Source organism: Anneissia japonica, unplaced genomic scaffold, assembly GCF_011630105.1.
Source record: "Anneissia japonica isolate Jap-2015-1 unplaced genomic scaffold, ASM1163010v1 scaffold3338_len356548_cov189, whole genome shotgun sequence".
Taxonomy (NCBI): Eukaryota; Metazoa; Echinodermata; class Crinoidea; order Comatulida; family Comatulidae; genus Anneissia; species Anneissia japonica.
Window position 1 is genome coordinate 77,463 of NW_022692763.1, and position 19,198 is coordinate 96,660.

Genomic DNA, 19,198 nt, shown 5'->3' on the forward strand with positions numbered 1-19,198 from the left:
GTAGTGCTGTTTATTCCTTTGGCCTACTATTTATGCTTTTTTTTCAGTTTAGCAATGCTTATTTATTTATTATTGTCATTGTAATTTTATCTTTTAATTTCATTCCTTTATATTATTTCTCTTTTTCTTTTGATAGTGCTGTTTTTTCCTTTGGCCTGCCTCAGTTATTTTATAATGAAACTAAAAATGAAAATAAATAATAAACATTTTTAAAAATTTGTTAAAATAACAGATTATTAAGAAAATCTTCAATATCGTCGTAGGCCTACAGTACAGTACATTGGTTAATCTAACCAATGGTCTGACGTTGTACTTCTGCAGGATGCTTATGCGTGACTATGTTCTGTTTTCTTTCATGTTTGATGTTATGGGCTTTCCAAACCCTTGTACAGGAACCTTGTTCCTCCATGGCCTCGCCCTCCTCCTGTATTTATTTATGAGGAAATTAAAATATTTTTATTATAAAGACTTAATTTTACTGTACTTGTACAGGATAAGAATATTATTTTGCATTCAACAAAGCATGTCAACTGATGCCACTTATAATAATGATAATATATCACTGTCAGTCAGTGGCTTGATTATATGTGATTGCTCTGTAGAAGACTGCTACTGTAAGTAGTATTTATGTACGCGGTGGACCAGTCAATGTTTATAACCTTTTAAATTTCATGGTATTTATTGGTCAGCTTTAAGGATGACAATTCTTATTACCAATACTAGGCTGAGGTTGAAAGCTTCATGGAATACTGCAATAAAATATACTGTAGTTACTATAAATTACAGTAGAACTGATAAGATAGTATAATACATACTCCAAGTATCAAAATGCACGCCATCGTGTCGGGATTCAATATTTCGACATTAATTATGTCATCATCAGGAATGAAAATTATCCATATTTGCAAGCTTATATGCACAAGTACCAAAAGTATTTGACTAATCAAAACATTACCCTTAGTAGGTGACATAGTTATAAATAAACTATTAAGATCAAAGCATTCTTATCCTACTGATCAAAGCTACCTACAAGAACAAAGAAAGCTCCTTTGAAGCTTTCAGCCCATTGTTAAGCAATGGGTGTAGCCTACGTATAGCGAACGCTTCTTTAAACAATAGTATATAGACCAATTTTGCGAACTGTCATTAATGTTAGTATTAGAAAATATTAGACCTAATTTCTTACTTACATTACAGGCTACATTATCATTTTCAAGTATACCTTGTAAACCTAAAACATATTGGAATGCCTCACAATTTTGTATATGATCATTTATAACACTATCAGATCAAGAAGAATGTTCTTTAAGTCTAGTTATATTAAGCATCTATCTTGTAGTAGAACTGAGTGCATAAGAAATGAGATGAAAGTTCAATAGTGTTTCTAAAAGGTAGTGTGTTTTTGCTATTCTCATGGGTAGTGTCAAGACATAACATTCAATGCGTAGCCAGCTATTTGTACAGTCCCACACAATTTTTCTAATGGGTCCACATTTTTAAAAATGGGTCCAAATTATGCATAAAATGAGTCCACTTTTTGTAAAATGGGTCCAGACTTCTCATATTTAGCCTAAATGGATAAAATTTTAAGAAATGGTCCAGGTTTTTCATATTTTTGAGTAAAATAGGTCAACTTTTAAGAATATGGGTCTACATTATTTTTAAATTTACGCTTAAATTGGGTCCACTCAGATATTTCCATGATTTAAAGTTGTTCAAAATCCTAAAGATGAAATGATATAGAAATTAAGGGGTCTAGTACAATTATAGTAGACACATCAGTCACCAGGAAGGATGTCATACTTGTAATGATCAGTTGTCATGAAAAAGTGGTTGTGTATTTTGAAAAAATCGATTATACAGTATGGGGGTTATGAATTTGAGTGAGATTTGTATTATTTTCAATTTATTTTGAAAAGCTTTGCCTCAGTTTTTGTACCAAGTGTATTTAATGTAGACAATGTTACAATGTATTTAGACAGTGTTTACAATAGTGCTACTGTTAGCAGCTATTTTTATAGATGTAGGCAAGCCATTGTTTTACTCTTCTGTTCCATCCCTGTGCCATTAGTACTTAGTTGGCATGGTGATTCTACAATTCATGTATCTGGTGGGTAATGTTGGCCAGCCTTCAAAGTGTGGATGAGAAGGCAACTGACACAGTACTGATTAGAATCTGTGGTTCCAATTGTTCTTTGTTTATTTTCTCTTTTCAGTTGAGCACATTGAGAGTTTGTTCATGTATAGCAAAGTTCAATTAAATTATATTGTCCTTGTGGTGCAAGTGACAAAAAATAACATTTTTTAAATTAATTTTCTTCCTCCTTATTTTTTTTGCAGAAGCACAGACACAACAAACTGGAACGTATCGTCCTCCTCCCCGTTTCAAGGAAGTGGTGATTAACGGACAAACCATCAAACTTAAATATTGCTTCACTTGTAAAATATTCAGACCTCCACGATCATCGCATTGCAGTTTATGTGACAATTGTGTAGGTATGTATAGTGCATGATATAATTAAACATCGGAAAAAATGCCTTTATTGTTTCATAATAATTTCAGTGGAACTATTAGTAATTTTGTTCACATCCTGGTTAACATAAAGATTAGCATACTGTACTGTAGTGTGACATCCGGGCTAAAAGCAACACATTAACTCTATTTTCAACTACCAATTAAAGGAGTGTTCTCCAAACATTTATCAAACCAAGGTCATTCACTTCTTTTTAAACAAAAAGAAATTAGTATTGTAGTAATTTTGTTTCATATTTGCTTTGTCAGAATTTCAGTTCTGCATTAAAAGAACCAGAAATTACTATATTCTTGAAACTAAGTTTGTTTTCCCATCAGTCAATTAGACCACCGTATATTCCCACACGAATCACTTGCAAGATTGTAAGTATTTGGGAACATACTCAGCATTAAGATAGAACAAAATATCATTTTCTATTAAATCTTACATACACATATCCCATCGGAATAGACTATAGTACTTATAATCAATTTTTTCTTCCTGTTCAACTATGGCATGAGTAAGGCCAAATAAAAAAAATTATAGTGTTGGCCCATGCCCGACTGACCCAAAATGTACGAAATTGAGGTTCGGCATTTTGTTTATTTATTTATTTTTTTGACTACAACGAAAAAAAAAAGGTTCTTTTTAATGAGCTTAAAAAGACTGTCATAGGCATATCTTGCTGGACGGTAAGCGATGCGACAGTGCTGTGCAATAGTTTTGCTCTTCAGTAGAGATTGAAAAATGGTCTTTGTTGTATTTTTGTATATTTTCTACTTTTTAGGCATAAACGCATTATTCCTACCGACCTACCCATTTTGTGGATTCTCCCACAACGTGGCCAACACAAGAATTTTTTTTTTCTTGGCCTAACGTTGGTATACGATACTCACTTAGATTTAAAATGACAAGAATGAAAAATAAACACCTTTAAATACAGTAATTCAATTGAGATTTTTCACTACAGTATGAAAATCTGTGTATTTATTGGCTATAGTATTAGCCAATTTAATGGCCAATGAAAACAGTATTTATGAGGGAAAATAACTTTATTGCATTTCAATTCAAAATTAGTTTATTTCAGTCCATTATACTGTACATTGAAAAGGAGATAAAAAGTAATTATGTTTGTTAATTACATAAAATTGTGTATTTATATCTCTACCTAATTGGTGAGAAAAATATTTTCTCATTACAGTAGAACCCCTCATTTACGTACGGCACGGGCCCAGAGCCCATCGTAATTGCGGGTATTCGTAAAATCGGGGTTGACCCAAATTCCTATATATTTGCACTGGTACTAGCTACTTACACTGGCATAAACTAGGCCTAGGCTAATTATAATAAAAATAACTATCTTTAAGGATGGTAGGTCTTTATAACTGGTGGGAAAGTAACACTAAACTATCAAACTCTTAATGCACCAAGTGTGCAGTATAGTGCATGAATGGAAACAGTATTTATGAGGGAAAATAACTTTATTGCATTTTAATTCAAAATTAGTTTATTTCAATCTATTATACTGTACATTGAAAAGGAGATAAAAAGTAATTATGTTTGTTAATTACATAAAATTGTGTATTTATATGTCCACCTAATTGGTGAGAAAAATATTTTATCATTATTTTGAATGGGAAAGCTAAACTCAACATAAATTATATAAAGTAAGTTATCAACTCTTTAATGTTAAAAGTTCATCAGAGGTACAGTAGGCCTAACTTTAAGGATGGTAGGTCTTTATAACTGGTGGGGAAGTAACACTAAACTATCAAACTGTTGATGAAATTCACCAAGTTTACAGTACAGTGCATGCTACAATAGGCTTCAGGTCCAAAAGTCTTTGCCTCCTGACTCCTACTAGAAGTCACCCCATGGACCCCTACCAGTACACCTAGGTTTCCTTCTGCACCTCTGGCTCTCCCCCTTGAAACGGGCCTGAAGTATGTTTTAATGGGGGGGGGAAATGTTTCCTTGTTCTAGTTCTTAATTGAGTAGTAATTGAAAGTAAACAATTCAAATATTAGATTCTATTTTCAAGTTCATTATATAATTAAAGAGAATGGACACATTTTTTTTTTCAAGGTATAAAAATAAAATTGTAAGTAGAATACCATTTACAGTAGTAACTCCTCAAATACGACTTCATTAGTTTTTAATCTTTAATTATGAAAATATTATGGTGAAAATGATAATGATTTTTACATGATTACTAAAGCTTTTACCATACTTTGAAATTACTGTACAGTAGGTAAGTAATCACATATTGTAGTAAGTCTGGTCCTTAAAATATCTTAATTTTGAAAAGTCACAATAAAAACACAATGTCCTTGTTGTATTTCTCCTGATTGATATACCATTATTGCAAAAATCTTATTTTATAACTTCTTGGAATAACTTGTTTTTACAAGCAACATTTCAAAAATACAATTACCTTAATAAGGAAGAATACAGTGTTTTTAGCTGGTAGAACCTAGATTCTTTATCACACTTTCATAATGATTGATGAAGGCACACATTATGGCAGTAATCCTAACATGAATGATTCGCTATGCAGTATTAAATAAAATGGCCAATGGTACAAATAATTTTAAATTCCTTCATACCAGTACTTTCATTTCAGATTTCTCCATAAAAAAAATATTACGAGAAAAATATATAAAAAAGTATAGAAGATAATAAATAAACTACAAAACAGCACTAAATAAATGTTCAAGTGTCTCATCCAGGATATGATAATGTCACAATAATAGTGGGCCATACAATTATACGCTAATTCTAAACATTATAACAATTGTATTATTTTGATATATTGTTCATATCTTTTTTATTATATTTTAGTTATCAAATTTATTGTGAAAATTGTAATTTATTTTATGTTTGGATAAAACAGATGGAAATAAAACAATCAAAGTATTGCATTGTATTTCTAGGAAGGTCTAGACATAAGTGATTAATATTTATTTTATTTATATATTCAGGAATGAAATATTAATGTAAATATAGCCAACGGTACATGGCTGATATGATTGCATTCAAAATGAACACTAAACTTAAAACAGGATGAAACAAATCCAAAAAGCAGTTGCAACTAAGCATTACACAATGCAAACAGAATACATTGTATTTATCTTATATAAAAGGCTATAAAAAAAAGGCTATAAAAAATATTGTAAGACATGAAATGATCTAATAGTGCAATATAAGTTGATATACAGTAAAGTTGTCAAGTGTCGCATGAGATTATATACATTTCAATTGAAAGGTCGTAGGTTAGAGTCCGATGCGGGCTACAAGAAGGTGTCCTTGAGTTATATGCATGTGACTATCTAGTAACCTGGTACCTTTTGAATGTTATTGTAAGAGCTGTTTTTTACTACTGTAGCCAGAACATTATTATATGCTTGCCCCTAGGGGCTGCATTATAGTAAAGTGTGTGTTCTTTGGGCATTCAATCAAATGATTGGTGGTACAGTTTAAAGTAAATTGCTTAGAGGTCTTGACATATTATATGTAGTGAACAAGCCATTATTTTCAAAAATGATTTCCGTAATAAGAACACCTACACAACTACTTATAGTGAAACTAATTTGTAGAACCGCAGATAATGTTGGTAAAAAGCCATTAATGTTATCTGGAACTTTTCGTTTATAATTACCTTTTTACCATGTATAATTAATCCTATAATGTGTATGCACATGGTCTAAAATATTTCAATAAACACATTAAATGAAGTTTAGAAACATTGTTTACATGCTAAACACTACTAATTCATTTGCATTTTTAGCTGCACAACACAAAATAGTGTTAGTCGTTAAAAATATGACCTGAGGTCAAACCACGGTGTATACCGTAGCATTCAAATTCAGTGATTGTGCATATTCAAATTTTATGTGGTTTACAGCTGCTATATTATTACTTTTGGGATGGAAGAAACATTGGAGTGTCAGAAATTTTTAGGGGGTTAAATTCAAATAGAAGGTTTTGTCGAGCCAATAAGTACCGACATGAAGAAGGAATTTTAAGGTTGGTATGCTGGGCAGATGTAGGATTCGGCAATGGAGCTGGTGCATGACTGATAAAATAGAATGTTGTGCCTTCTAGATGCTTGGAAATGCTTAAAATTTAAAAAGTTTCTCTAATTGTCTTATGATGATTCAATCTACGGTAAATAAACTCTCAGCCCCAACTAAGGTAAATTATTATTATGGCAGGTAGTTATGGTGGGTGAGGCCACCCAGTCTAAAGTTACTTTAATTTCTTAACCATTCACCCAATTTTATTAACTCCTTGCCCATCCTTAAAATCCACTCTAACTAGAATTTTACCAATGTTATCACCCATCCACCTTTAAAATGTTTTAACAGTCTACAACTTTGATATGGCTGTCTGACATCAACACATTTTAAATATATGGATGCCTGGAAATATCAATTGATTAAAAGTTGTTCTAATTATCTTTATGATGTGATTTAATGTGAATTTGTTCACAACCATGATAAATGCTCACTCGTTTACTGAAGATTTTCGACAATGACCACCCAATGATAACTGTTTTTCTCCAACGACGACAGGGAGACACTGTTTAATACATTCAATTAGAAACGATTATAAATAATCTGTTTAAATTGTTTGCATTACCAGTAAAAACTGGCATTTAATGTTCCACCTATCAGATTTGAGGAAATTATTTGTTGTGATATTGTGGAAGCATTTGGCACAGCGATTCAGGGTTAGACTGTCAACCTAGTGGTCAGAGGTTAGAGCCCTCATTGTGGGAGTTGCTTGTGTTTTTCAACAAGCCATTTGTCTCTCTACCCCTACCCAGCATATGCTGGGAAAATAAACAGACTTGCTGTGGAGGAGGAGTGGCCATCCCCTCGCAACATTGCTCTATGGCACCTAAAGATCTCATAAACACAAGATAGCGTTCTCTGTGATTTTTGCGTTCAAATTCTGTGATAACGCATGAATGGCGCCCTCTTGCAAAATTGAAAACTTTTGAACCTTGACAGCTCTGACCATAGCGTATGCCATGCGTAACAATTAGAAGCGTCCGATTTACAATGCGCCCTCTCTTTAAAACATAAGGAACAAATTAACGCACTTGGTAATGAACTTATGGCGTAACACGAACACCCTATATCAGATCCATAGAAACGACTAGGACGCCCTCTCCCAAAACTAATTACTTTTCTGTTCCAAATCGAAGCTTCTATTTGTTACGTGTAAGTCGCGGAGAACGCTATCTTGTGTTTATAAGATCTTTGATGCCACCAACGTTAAAGAACGAGGAATGGGCACTCCAGACATGTACAGGTTCGACTACATTTACCGTTAAATTTATACTAATAATAATAATAATAATGTTAACGCAATACATGGGCCTTCTTAGGTTAATTTTTTTTTCTAATCATTTTTTGACTTTTTTTTTTCATACAGTGTTTAAGTCTCTTAAAATAATTTCACTATATGTATACGAAAACTAGAGATTAGCCTGTAAAGTGGTGCCTTCTTCATCGTTTACGTGGTTGTTGATTTATCTGACTGTAGCCACTCATGGTTATTTTTATATTTTGTTGATCCTCTTGCTAAGCCTTACGATGCAGCTTTACTGTAGGTTAGTGTTTGATAATTTATTTCCCTCATAGGGAGCTATACGCAACTGGATGAAGTTAATGATTGATTGATAAAATTTATTTACTAAGTATCTTTTCAAATAAAGTAAACATCACATAAACAATTTGAGAATGTCGGTTGTTGTCACAGTACTTTTTTGTCTGATCATACTGTATGACATTGTTTGTATCTGACTTTTTTGGATGTACTGTACTGTAGATGCAAGCATGGTTTTCTTTCCTCCATGATGCAAGCTACTATTTTAATAGTTATCATTAATTAATGTTTTTTTGGTTTTTTTTATCTTCACAGAAAACTTTGACCACCACTGTCCGTGGGTTGGAAATTGCGTTGGCAAAAGAAATTATCGATACTTTTATCTATTCATAGTTTCAACTACAATTCTAAGTATTTTTGTGTTTGCCTGTAATGTTACACATTTGGTTCTTCGTAAGTACTGTACATGGTGTTAATTTATCAGTTTTAAATTATTTATAAACCTGTTATCTACTTCGATATATTGGTTTTAAAATATAAAATAGATTGTTTATGTATTAGAAATATTCATAATTTTAATAGTGAATAAGAAAAGTTTATATTTTTATTTTAAATGCATTATATATTCTTAATTTTCTCAAATAATAGTAAGAATTGTTGAATTTATTAAATATTGAAATTTACAGTGTTTGTGTATTATTTTTCATAATATTCAAATTATGCATCGATTTTTGCATGTATTTTTTTTTTATATTGTTGTGCATAATTTTGGTTTAGATTTCAATGTGAGCATCCACCAGTTTCGATTGTAATAAATTGACATGTTTTGATTTATATTTGAATACAGCCTTCTCTTATAGTGTCCCTGATTTATTATAGGAATGTACTTTATGGCAGTGTAAATATTATTAGCACTTTATAGGCTCGCATTATACTGTTAAATTTTAATTCTCTCCAAAAAATCAATTTCGGAAACTAGTATCTATTTTTTGAATGCTATTTACCTCGATAATCCAAGTTCCCTGAACAATACTTCCCATAGTAGACAAATGTTAATGAGTAGTCGGTGTGATTTAGGCCATTCTGTTATTAGGTCATGGTGGGATGAGTACTTTCATTAGAGTCTGTGTGATTTAGGCCATCCTATTGGGTCATGTCAGGATGAGCACGTTCATTAATTTTTTTTATATGCTGCAAGTACAACAGTCTGATCTGTTTTAACGCTTTTGTACTTTATTTTATCAAATTTTAGGGGGAAATTAATCTTGCAACAAGTTGATAGAAGAGGCTCTCTCTCCAAAAATTCAATTTCTGTCCATAGTATACAAGTCTGAAAAAGTGGAAATTAATATTTACGATTGAAATCAATTGGTTTTTAATTATATGAAAAGAACATTTTAATTTATTTACTGTACAATTATACTATTAAATCTCTTTCTTTTATTTATATACTTTTAGGTAGTCAGGAGGGAAGTTTTTTAGATGCTATTAAATATACACCTGCAAGATATCCTTTTCTGTATTGAACTGTACAGTAATAAGCAAATTTATTACAATTGTTAAAATAATACAGTTACTGTAGAACTGTTAATTAATAAACCAAGCACAATTAATGTAAACTTCCTGCAAGCATTCAATCAATTGTGCGTGATTTATTATCATTGAAACAGTTCTACACTCATTTAATACGCAAACCAGATAAAACTATAGTATTCGTGTTATCATAAAAGTTGACTTAATTATTCAGTAACTAGTGCTAACCATTCTGTCTAAACTAAACAGGTCAGTTTCGGTATCAAGTTCAAAATCATTGTATCCAACTTTCGCAATACCGTCTGCGCCTGCTTAATTTACTCAATTCATCATTGATGTCCAGTGCAGTAGTCATACAAAACATATACTTTGTACACCATCTCTGAGAGAAAATTGAAGCTATTTTGGTCCCGTGTATACATACACGTTTATAAATGTATACTCATTGGGAGGTTTGAATTGTTAGTAGGGATTGTCTCCTGCTAAGATATCTAGGTATATTTTATCGATCATGTGCCAATAGAATATGTTGTTAAATCAGGCATAGACTAATGCTTATTCATACCTCAAACTATAAAATTTTCTTTGACAAAACGCTGATTGTGTACCCATATATAGTCATGATGTGCCTATATATGGTCATGATGTGATGTCATCATGACCATATTTAGGTATGTCTCAATTTTTTGTCAAATAAAATTTGATAGCCTAGATAGGACTCAAGACATCTGATCAAACATGTGTCTTTCCATGTCTGTTAGAAATTCTGGCTTTGTTTGCTTACTACCCAACAGTCCCAGCGTAAGGGTTCACATGATATAGGATTTATTACTTTATTAGTTCCTTTGTGACCTTAAGGTCACAAGGAACTAATGGGATAATTCGAACATGAAATGTATGTGTGTGTGTGTGTGTGAGCAAAGTGAGCAGCGGGTTTGTAAACGAATAGGCTCATAAACGGTGCCTCACGGTGGGTATAATGTTTTCCTCATAGTAACTGGTGGACATGTAGTTGTGCAAGAATTGTTTGTTTTTAATGTTAGATGAGAAATGTAGGACGTACGCGATAAAACATATACCCCCTACCACCATTTTTGAGTCGTTTTTAGGAGAAAACTTCGATATGCGCATGCGTTGGTAAAACTTTGCCGACATTTTGTTTTTCATCGCGAGAGGGTAAGCGAGCTCCATAATGCATACCTTGTTGGTGTAGTTGACCAATTGTTTACGGAATCGTCGGTAGGGTTAGGCCAGCGACAGTAAACAACAAAGTAATTTACAAGAATTGGGCTTTGTGTCTAAATTTATGGCGACCAATATCAGTTTTAAGCAATTTTAAGAGTTTCAAGTCGGCAGAATTCGGAGACAATTCCTTTATTTTTTGAGCATTTGTTAAATTTATCGACCTAGGCAAGGCCTGCTAGGCCGACTTACCCAATCTTCAGACCCTGGGACATCACCCGGGAAAATTCGTGTACGCGAAGTTGGGCGTAAAGTCGGTGTGGGATTCTACCCGGGGTACTATGGTAATATTTTATAGCAGTAGTGACTGAGAAAGTTTTCTCTATTGTTGAAAAAACAAAACCAAGCTTCGAGCTATCATGACAACAAAAACTTAAAGTGCTTTAATGACACACAAGCTGGAAATGTTGAACAGAGATTAAGTGTCATTCGAATAAATATTGACGTTATGACTCCAATGAGATCCAGCGAAACAAGCAACATACCGTGCCCTTCATGGTGAAGTTTGTAAGCCTACTGATTAAAATGTAACTTAAATATTTTTTCTTGGTTGTGAGGTAAATAAACAGTACACTTGAAATTAAGTAACTCTGGTTTTGTTTGAAGCAACTGTACAGGAATTAGGATATAATTGCCATCTTAATTTTTTTGTCACCAATGAATAGCGTCCCTATTTTTGATATTCGAATGTTTGCAGGTATGTAAATATACAGCATTTGATGGACGGATCTGTCTGGGGGTATAGGTTTACGTAAAAACATTAGAAACCATTACTGGACTACATATCCCTCTAAACTACGTTTACGTACAAAGGAACGTACACACCCGCAGGGTTCTGGTATTGTTGAATCTAGTGCATACCCAGCCTTAGTAATTCTCTGTTCGCGATACCTGATATTTGGATCCATATATGGATATAAATATGACATCTGTATGCCCATATATGGATAGATGTCAGATTTTGGTCACCAAAAAATGTATTGATGTGGACAGAGTTTTAGACTTGTGTTGTTGGATTTATTGTAGGAAGTCATCGAGTATGACACTTGAAAGTGAAACTGAACCTCACAAAGCCATCATCTAAATTAATTAAGTAATATCTCATTACTTCCCTTAAGTCAACTAACGTTATAAATGTCGGTTTGATGGACAGAATTGTAGTCTGCAAATTCATTTATAAAAAGAGCAGGACAGTTCTCACCTTCGTTACATCCATCTAAGAAATTTATGTTAATGTTTACATCAATAATTCTGAGTTGATCGAGTCTCGCTCTTCCTCAAATGCATATCTTCCGTCCATCAATAGTGATGACTTCAACTGAAAATAAAATTTTGGCATGTTTGTTAGCATACCCATTGTGTGAAAAATCAAAATTTCAGGAAAAATTTGTTGTCAAATAATTTTTATCCTGTCAATCTTTTTATCCTGTCAAAAATTATTATTATTATTATTATTATTATTTATTTATTTGTTTATTTTTTTATTTATTTATTTTTTCCTTAAAATTTAATAAATAATACTGTACCTAGTACCAATCTGATTACTGAGCTGTTTTAAAAATCTAAACATCACAAGGTATTTACCACCACACTGTAGGATCTTCAGCAAAGGCCTTTGGGGTGCTGTTGAACGTAAGATAACCCAAACTATACCCCCACTATAACCAACCTCTCCTCTCCCCCCCCCCTCCCTCTCCCACCACAAGAGCCCTTCTCATTGCCCCTTGGCATCCTCAGCAGGGGTGGATTCCAAATTTTTCAACTTGGGCAGGGATATGGGAACGTATTTGTATTCCATTTTCTCTTATTGCAATATACAAAATGTAGTGGCAAAACGGGGAACATGCCCCTAGCCCCCATCCTCAATTGGATTCGCCTGTGCCCAGACCTCCATCTCTTATGAAAGACCCAACTTGATTAATCCTATTTGTGGGCCTGTCTTTGCAACATAGCATTTTAATGGCTTCTCCCAATCAGATTATTAAGTGATAATATGTATATATCTGTTGAATCCCTAGTGGATTGATTAGTAGACATATGAAGAGTACAGTAGTCACAACACATCATAATTGTGCTCGGCCGTTCCATGTTCCAAAGCAAAACAACGTAAACTCAGCAAAAATATAATAAGAGTTATGTTGTTAAATTGCCATGGGACGGCTGTGATTTCAATCTTTTAGTTCGCTTCATTACTTGCTTTTAGATTTGCATTTTTATATTATGAATAAAAATAGAACATAGTGGATTTTTTTTTAATTGTGCGAGATGCTCATTTGAAAAGCACTATTCACATTTATGTGACAAATGTCTGTCATTTGTTTATATGGTGGGATATGACATCAGTGGTAAAACTACTGATATTTGTCACATAGAACCAGATACGAAGAGTAATATTCTGTATGTGAAGAATATATAAATTATAATAGGTTTACAGTATGATACAGTATCATATTATTATAACATATTATTAATATTAGTTTAATATCTCTTGCTTCATAATTGCTAACAGTAGATAGCTTCAATACTGATAATCATATATAATATGTTCATTATAATACATAATGATAAGTAATAATAACAATTTATTTCAGTTAATTGGTTTGTACTTGTTTAAATTACTTATGTATTATTTTCTGTTGGTTTACATTGTATTGTTTGTTTGTTTTATAATTTGCTATGTATTTTCCTTTTCTGGTTTGCACTTTCTTTTTCTTTTAGTTATTTTGTTTATGGTCGTAGTTTTGGTATGCATTTGTTATTCTCATTCATTTATTGCACTGAAATCTGATACTGCAAGTATTTGCTTTTCTTTTTTGTTTCCTTTGAAATCATTTTTGTATTATACTTTTTAAGTTCTGGCTAAACTATCAAATGTTATTTGAAAAAAAAAAGTGATATGCATAAATATGGTCATGATGACCTCACATCATGACCATATATAGGCACATCATGACCATATATAGGCACATCATGACTATATATTGGGATAATTCTTTTTGAAGTATGGATTCCTTGACTTGATTCTCACTGCCATTCAGTCTGTAATCTGTTTTATTTCTGTGTGGTCAGTACTAGGATTAGCCGGCTTTCACACGTTCCTTGTAGCCTCCAATCAAACGACCAATGAAGATGTGAGTGCTTTATTCTGAGCATGTCAATCAGCTGTTGCTATGCCTCCTATTGTTGATGTTTGTCCCCATGATATTGTAATGTTATCTGTTTTTTGTTTTGTTTATGTTGTATAGATGCATGGTCGGTGACCGCATAATTATTTAAATGTGGCAGTTGACGACAGAGCTATGGATTTTTTTTAACGGACAGATACAAATAAAAGCATGTAGTCATCTTATAAAAGAGAGCAACTTTAACATATGTCCGTATTTCCTCGTTGTTTGTCAACGTTTGTTGTGATTTGTAGCTTTGTATCCATATTGGTGCAGATTGCATTATACATGAATTTTGAATAATTGGTAGCTTATTTGTTAAAATCTTCTCCATTTTATAATAATACTCCATCTTTCTTTTGATATTATCCTCTCAGTAATATTCCATTCACGAGAGTGCATAGGCGTTAACGCCACTGAATCTATTGGTTTTTATATACCTTTCACCCTTATTCCTTCATACTGTGGTGGCACATTCAAATGCATGGTGTGGTATTGATAATGTTATACCGTGACTGGCACAATGTGGAATATCCCTTTAGTGCCTTTTTTGACTACATGTACTTCCATCTTTTTACAGAATTTATTTTTTATGTATATAATTAAATTTTTCTTCATAGCAAAATTTAATTATATTGTGTTAACTAGTACAGAATACGGTTTACGTATAACTCTGTATTGATGTCTTTCAACTTTACAGAAGCTACTGATTAAATTTTATAGCTTGCTAGTCTATTTCTAACAAAGCCTCCCTGTACTAAACCTTTTTTGTAATCATCAGCATTGTACATTATATCGTAGTAAATTTTTTTCAGTTGTATTGTGTCTTCAATTTTAATGTCCTGTATCGATGTAGTCAATTTTAAAGATGAGTATATCACCAATGTTTGAAGAACAGAATATGATCAATAGAGGACACTCTTCATTTTTGCTTTAAAATTACTAGTGCATCATTGTGATAATTACAAACTAAATTGTTGCCTATTATTAAAAGCTCTGTTCTCGCTATCAATTTTTTTATAATTTTATGTAATTTGCACATATACAGTATGGACATGATGATGTCATCACATCTGTATAATGTATGATGTTGTCATAGTCCATATATGGGCATAATGATGTCATATCATGGCTGTATAGGTAAAGCACATGTATTTCTCACATACAATTTAATAGTGTTGACTATCAAATTTTCTTTGACAAAAAAACTGTTGCAATGTTGCATGTCCATATATAGTCATGATGTGCCTATATATGGTAATGATGTGATGTCATCATGACCATATTTTGGCAAGTCACACGTTTTTTTTATAAACAAAAACGTGTGTGGACAGGGCCATTGGCTGCCTTTGGTATAGTAAAGCATGAAATACAGGAGATTTTCCTTGACCACTGTGTACTTTGATAGAGGCTGTAATATCCTTTGGTGCTGTTTGGTCAGTTTTTGGTCTAGCATCCTTTCACACATACCTTGTGTGTAAAAGTCAGACAACCAATGAAGATGTAAGTGAAAAAAATTAAATAATAAAAAGATAATACAAATAAAAATGGACTTCCAAACTGGTATAGGTATTTACATTGTGCTTCCACATACAATACTGGAAGAATAAATCAATAACTAAATATAATATACAGTAGTACTTTAATGTATTTGTATTGAAGTTCAATATATTTGCTATAATGCAGCCAAGTAGGTTTCAATAGCAGTAAAGATTTTCTGTTAGAATTACGTGACCTACTTAGTATAATTGTAACTGTAGTGTTAAATATTCACATAAACACTTGAACCATAAAATGCCGGAAGGTTTAAAGAAGTGTTTTGGATGCATAATGCCTTCAGGAAGTACAATACTTCCCAAATAAAAAGAAAACCTTTAATAATATGAGACACAGTATTATTGAGATTACTTTTTTTATATAAATGTAGAGAAATAAATTTACAGATTATTGAGGATATGAAATCTAGTTTTGACAATGTAGAGTTGTTTTCATTTTTATATTGAAATTGTTAATTAAAATATTGTTATGTAGTGAATGGTATGTAATTGTATAGTACCGATGCTTCCTTTTGTTTTGATTTTGTAGATAAAAGGAACGTGGTCAACGAAACGACAACGTGATAACTTCAATCCGTTCAGTCACGGAAATGCAATTAATAATTGTTGTGTGGTACTCTGTGGGCCCATGCGTCCCAGGTGAGTGGAAACTGTAATGCTGTCAAATATTCAGCAATTACGATCTCAATTACACTATTAATATGCCTGCAAGTTTGTTACCGGATAACCCTGGGAGAATCTGTCGTCTAGTTTTCAATTGCTAAACGTAGATTCATCAATCCGTACGGAAATTATTCCATGGAGCAGAATAAGATAAACTACCATTTGTTTAATTGAGGAGTGATGAGAGTCCATAAATAATATAACACAATAAAGAAGTTACGGTACAGTCGGGTGATTATTAGATCAATGATCCCAAAATCAATAGGTAGTGAAACATACCTGTGAAATGCAGTCGTCATTGCAATTAGACAGTCCCTCAAAGCTAATCTCTACAGCTTCCACTTTGCGTACTAGATTTGTAGACATCTTTATAGCCCATGGTAATAGATGAATTGTGTGGCTTATGTGAGTACTTGAATCACATAAAGTTTACTGGGTGTTTCAACATAATTGTGCATGTTAAATTTTGAGATTTTCGTCAATATCAAGTGCTATCTTGTCTTGTATCCCATTTACAATAATTTTTGCTCTATAAAATTGTTTCTTGTTATATTCTTCAATAAAGTGTTTGTAAATTGTCTACAAGATAATTCATATTTTTGCGTATAGGACAGAATCACACCCTCCAATCCATGTGTTGACACATTAAGCCTCTCACGTTGAAGTTGGCCGACAAATCTGTCCACAAGGGCTTGTCCGCTGTCCTTAAGTGTATACTAAATATTGACAGTTATTGGGTTAATGATGTTTTAGCTTATTGATGCACTCATGAGACTTACCAGTAACAAAATTCTGTAACAATGAATATAACTTGAAACTGTTTTGTTTATTTACAGTTTGCTAGATCTTAGAGGTTTCTACGTCCCAGATGCAAACGAGAGGACACAAGGTACCCAATTAGAGCAAGTAATACAACGAATACCCGGCCCATTGCCCCCGATGAAGGGCGTAAGTATCATGCATCATTCGGTGTTCTTGATTGGTTGGTCCAGGTCATGTGATTGTAATACTGTATAATGCCTAACCCTCTCTGCATGCACTTGTCTAAAACCAAAGCTTGTAGTTCAGCATGTCACACAGCAATTTACCACTTTACAATTTATATTCTTTCTATTTATTTTCTTATTGTTTGTTATCTTTTTCTTATGAACTTTAGGACTGTTGATTTATAAATTTATGTGGTATAGGCATGAGTGAATGCATTTTGTGGTGTGTAACCGCATCACTTTGCTTGTCTTTTTTATTATCTACATTATTGGTTATTTTGAAAACAACTCTGATGTAATATTATGTTATCAAATCTTGGTTATAAAAAATTATGCATTTTTATGCTACATATTTGCTATAGTTCTTAATAATAATTATGATGTACTTGTCGTTCTTGTAGTTTCAGGTTTATATATTATTTATTATTCAAATTGCATGTCACACAGCAGTTCAATGGTTCCGTACTATGAATATTGCATGGTATAACATGCTGGAATAAAGGTCATCTAATTGGCTGATGCTTACAATGACCTACTGTACACACATTACCGTAGTATACCTGTCAACTATGTTGGCGTCTGATGCGCGAGACAAAAAAAAGAAAATTTGTATATTCCACCCTCTTTGTAAAAATCATGAAAAATAGAGTGCCCTCTATGTAATTTTTAAAAATTGTAGGGGTGGAACCGTTACTGATTACAGTCGTTGTTCAGTATAGCTTCGTTAAAAGAAAGTTATATAGCCTGTATTCACATTTTAGTGACAAATTCACTTCATTTTTATGGATTTTAGGGTATAATCAGTTTATACATTTTATCTTTTATACAAATTTTATGATGCGTGAGATAATACAATGTGGGCGTGATACGTAGAAAGTGGATGCTCATGCATCATGTATGAGAAAAATGTATGCACACAAGTAGTGCATGCATGCAGTATGTTAAATATATACTACTAGTGTTCAAAACTTATACACAGACTAAGGACAGGTGCACATGTTTGAGACTTGCATGCGCTTGGAGGTCTTTTTTGGTATGATAAATATACTGTATAACAGAACAGGAAAGAAGCACTCTTGCAATACTGTTGTAGAGGTTTAAATATTAATATTGAATGATTTTGTATTAATAATAATGATATATTTTTCTCTTTTGTTGGGTAACCCACGTATATATTCAACAGTGTTTTCTTTACTCATGGCAACTTTACACTCCGTGAACTGAAGCTATTAAGCTGGCATTGTTATTGCAAAACATTACATAAAAAAAGACAAAAAGTTATAGTTTAAAAAAATCTGTTAAAAAAGAAAAATTAATTACAGTAACTACTGTACATTTGAACAAACCTATTATTAAATATACTATTACTATATATACTTATTAAATTTATTAGAACTTGTTATTAACTACACTTTAATTTAACTTATTATGACCTTATATATACTTATTAAATTTATTTAAACTTATTAACTACGCTTATTAAACTTATTAAGATTTAAATTATTATTAACAGTACTTATTAAACTTATGAAAACTGTTTATTAACTACACATATTAAACTTAATATTAACTGCACTGATTAAACTACATTACTTGAACTAATCTTGTTATGTTACCATGTTACCAAGATTGCTGAGGCATGTAAATGGATACTTTTTTTAATATCTGATGCCATTTTTAATGTTTTTAGGAGGAAGGAGGTTATATGAACCCACTGTGGGTATTGAAGAAACAGAGTGCAAAATTTCCCAAGGTATTGCATGGGGAATGTTGAATGAGGCTCTTAAGTAGTTTGTTCAATGCACAAGACCATGGAGTGAGCAACACTGCTTACTCCATGTGAAGTATTAAAGCATGGTTCGTTTCTGAATCACAATGAAGGGTTAGTGATCACAAAGCGCACTGGTAGATAGCGATCACGATAT

General features: G+C 32.4%; 1 protein-coding gene across 4 annotated transcripts in view; it reads left to right on the forward strand.

Annotated features, from left to right (window-relative positions):
• LOC117100390 (probable palmitoyltransferase ZDHHC14) overlaps positions 1-19,198 on the forward strand; it is a 35,158-nt gene that overhangs the window by 6,605 nt on the left and 9,355 nt on the right. For 2 of the 4 annotated variants that reach the window (XM_033240057.1, XM_033240060.1), the window contains exons 3-8: positions 2,341-2,496; positions 8,445-8,582; positions 9,588-9,636; positions 15,469-15,571; positions 16,154-16,263; positions 17,124-17,235. In XM_033240057.1, the coding sequence (XP_033095948.1) occupies positions 2,341-2,496; positions 8,445-8,582; positions 9,588-9,636; positions 15,469-15,571; positions 16,154-16,263; positions 17,124-17,235 (668 nt within the window). Of the gene's footprint in view, positions 1-2,340; positions 2,497-8,444; positions 8,583-9,587; positions 9,637-13,932; positions 14,036-15,468; positions 15,572-16,153; positions 16,264-17,123; positions 17,236-18,963; positions 19,027-19,198 lie in introns of all 4 variants that reach the window. The other 2 variants (XM_033240059.1, XM_033240058.1) reach the window with 2 other exon arrangements.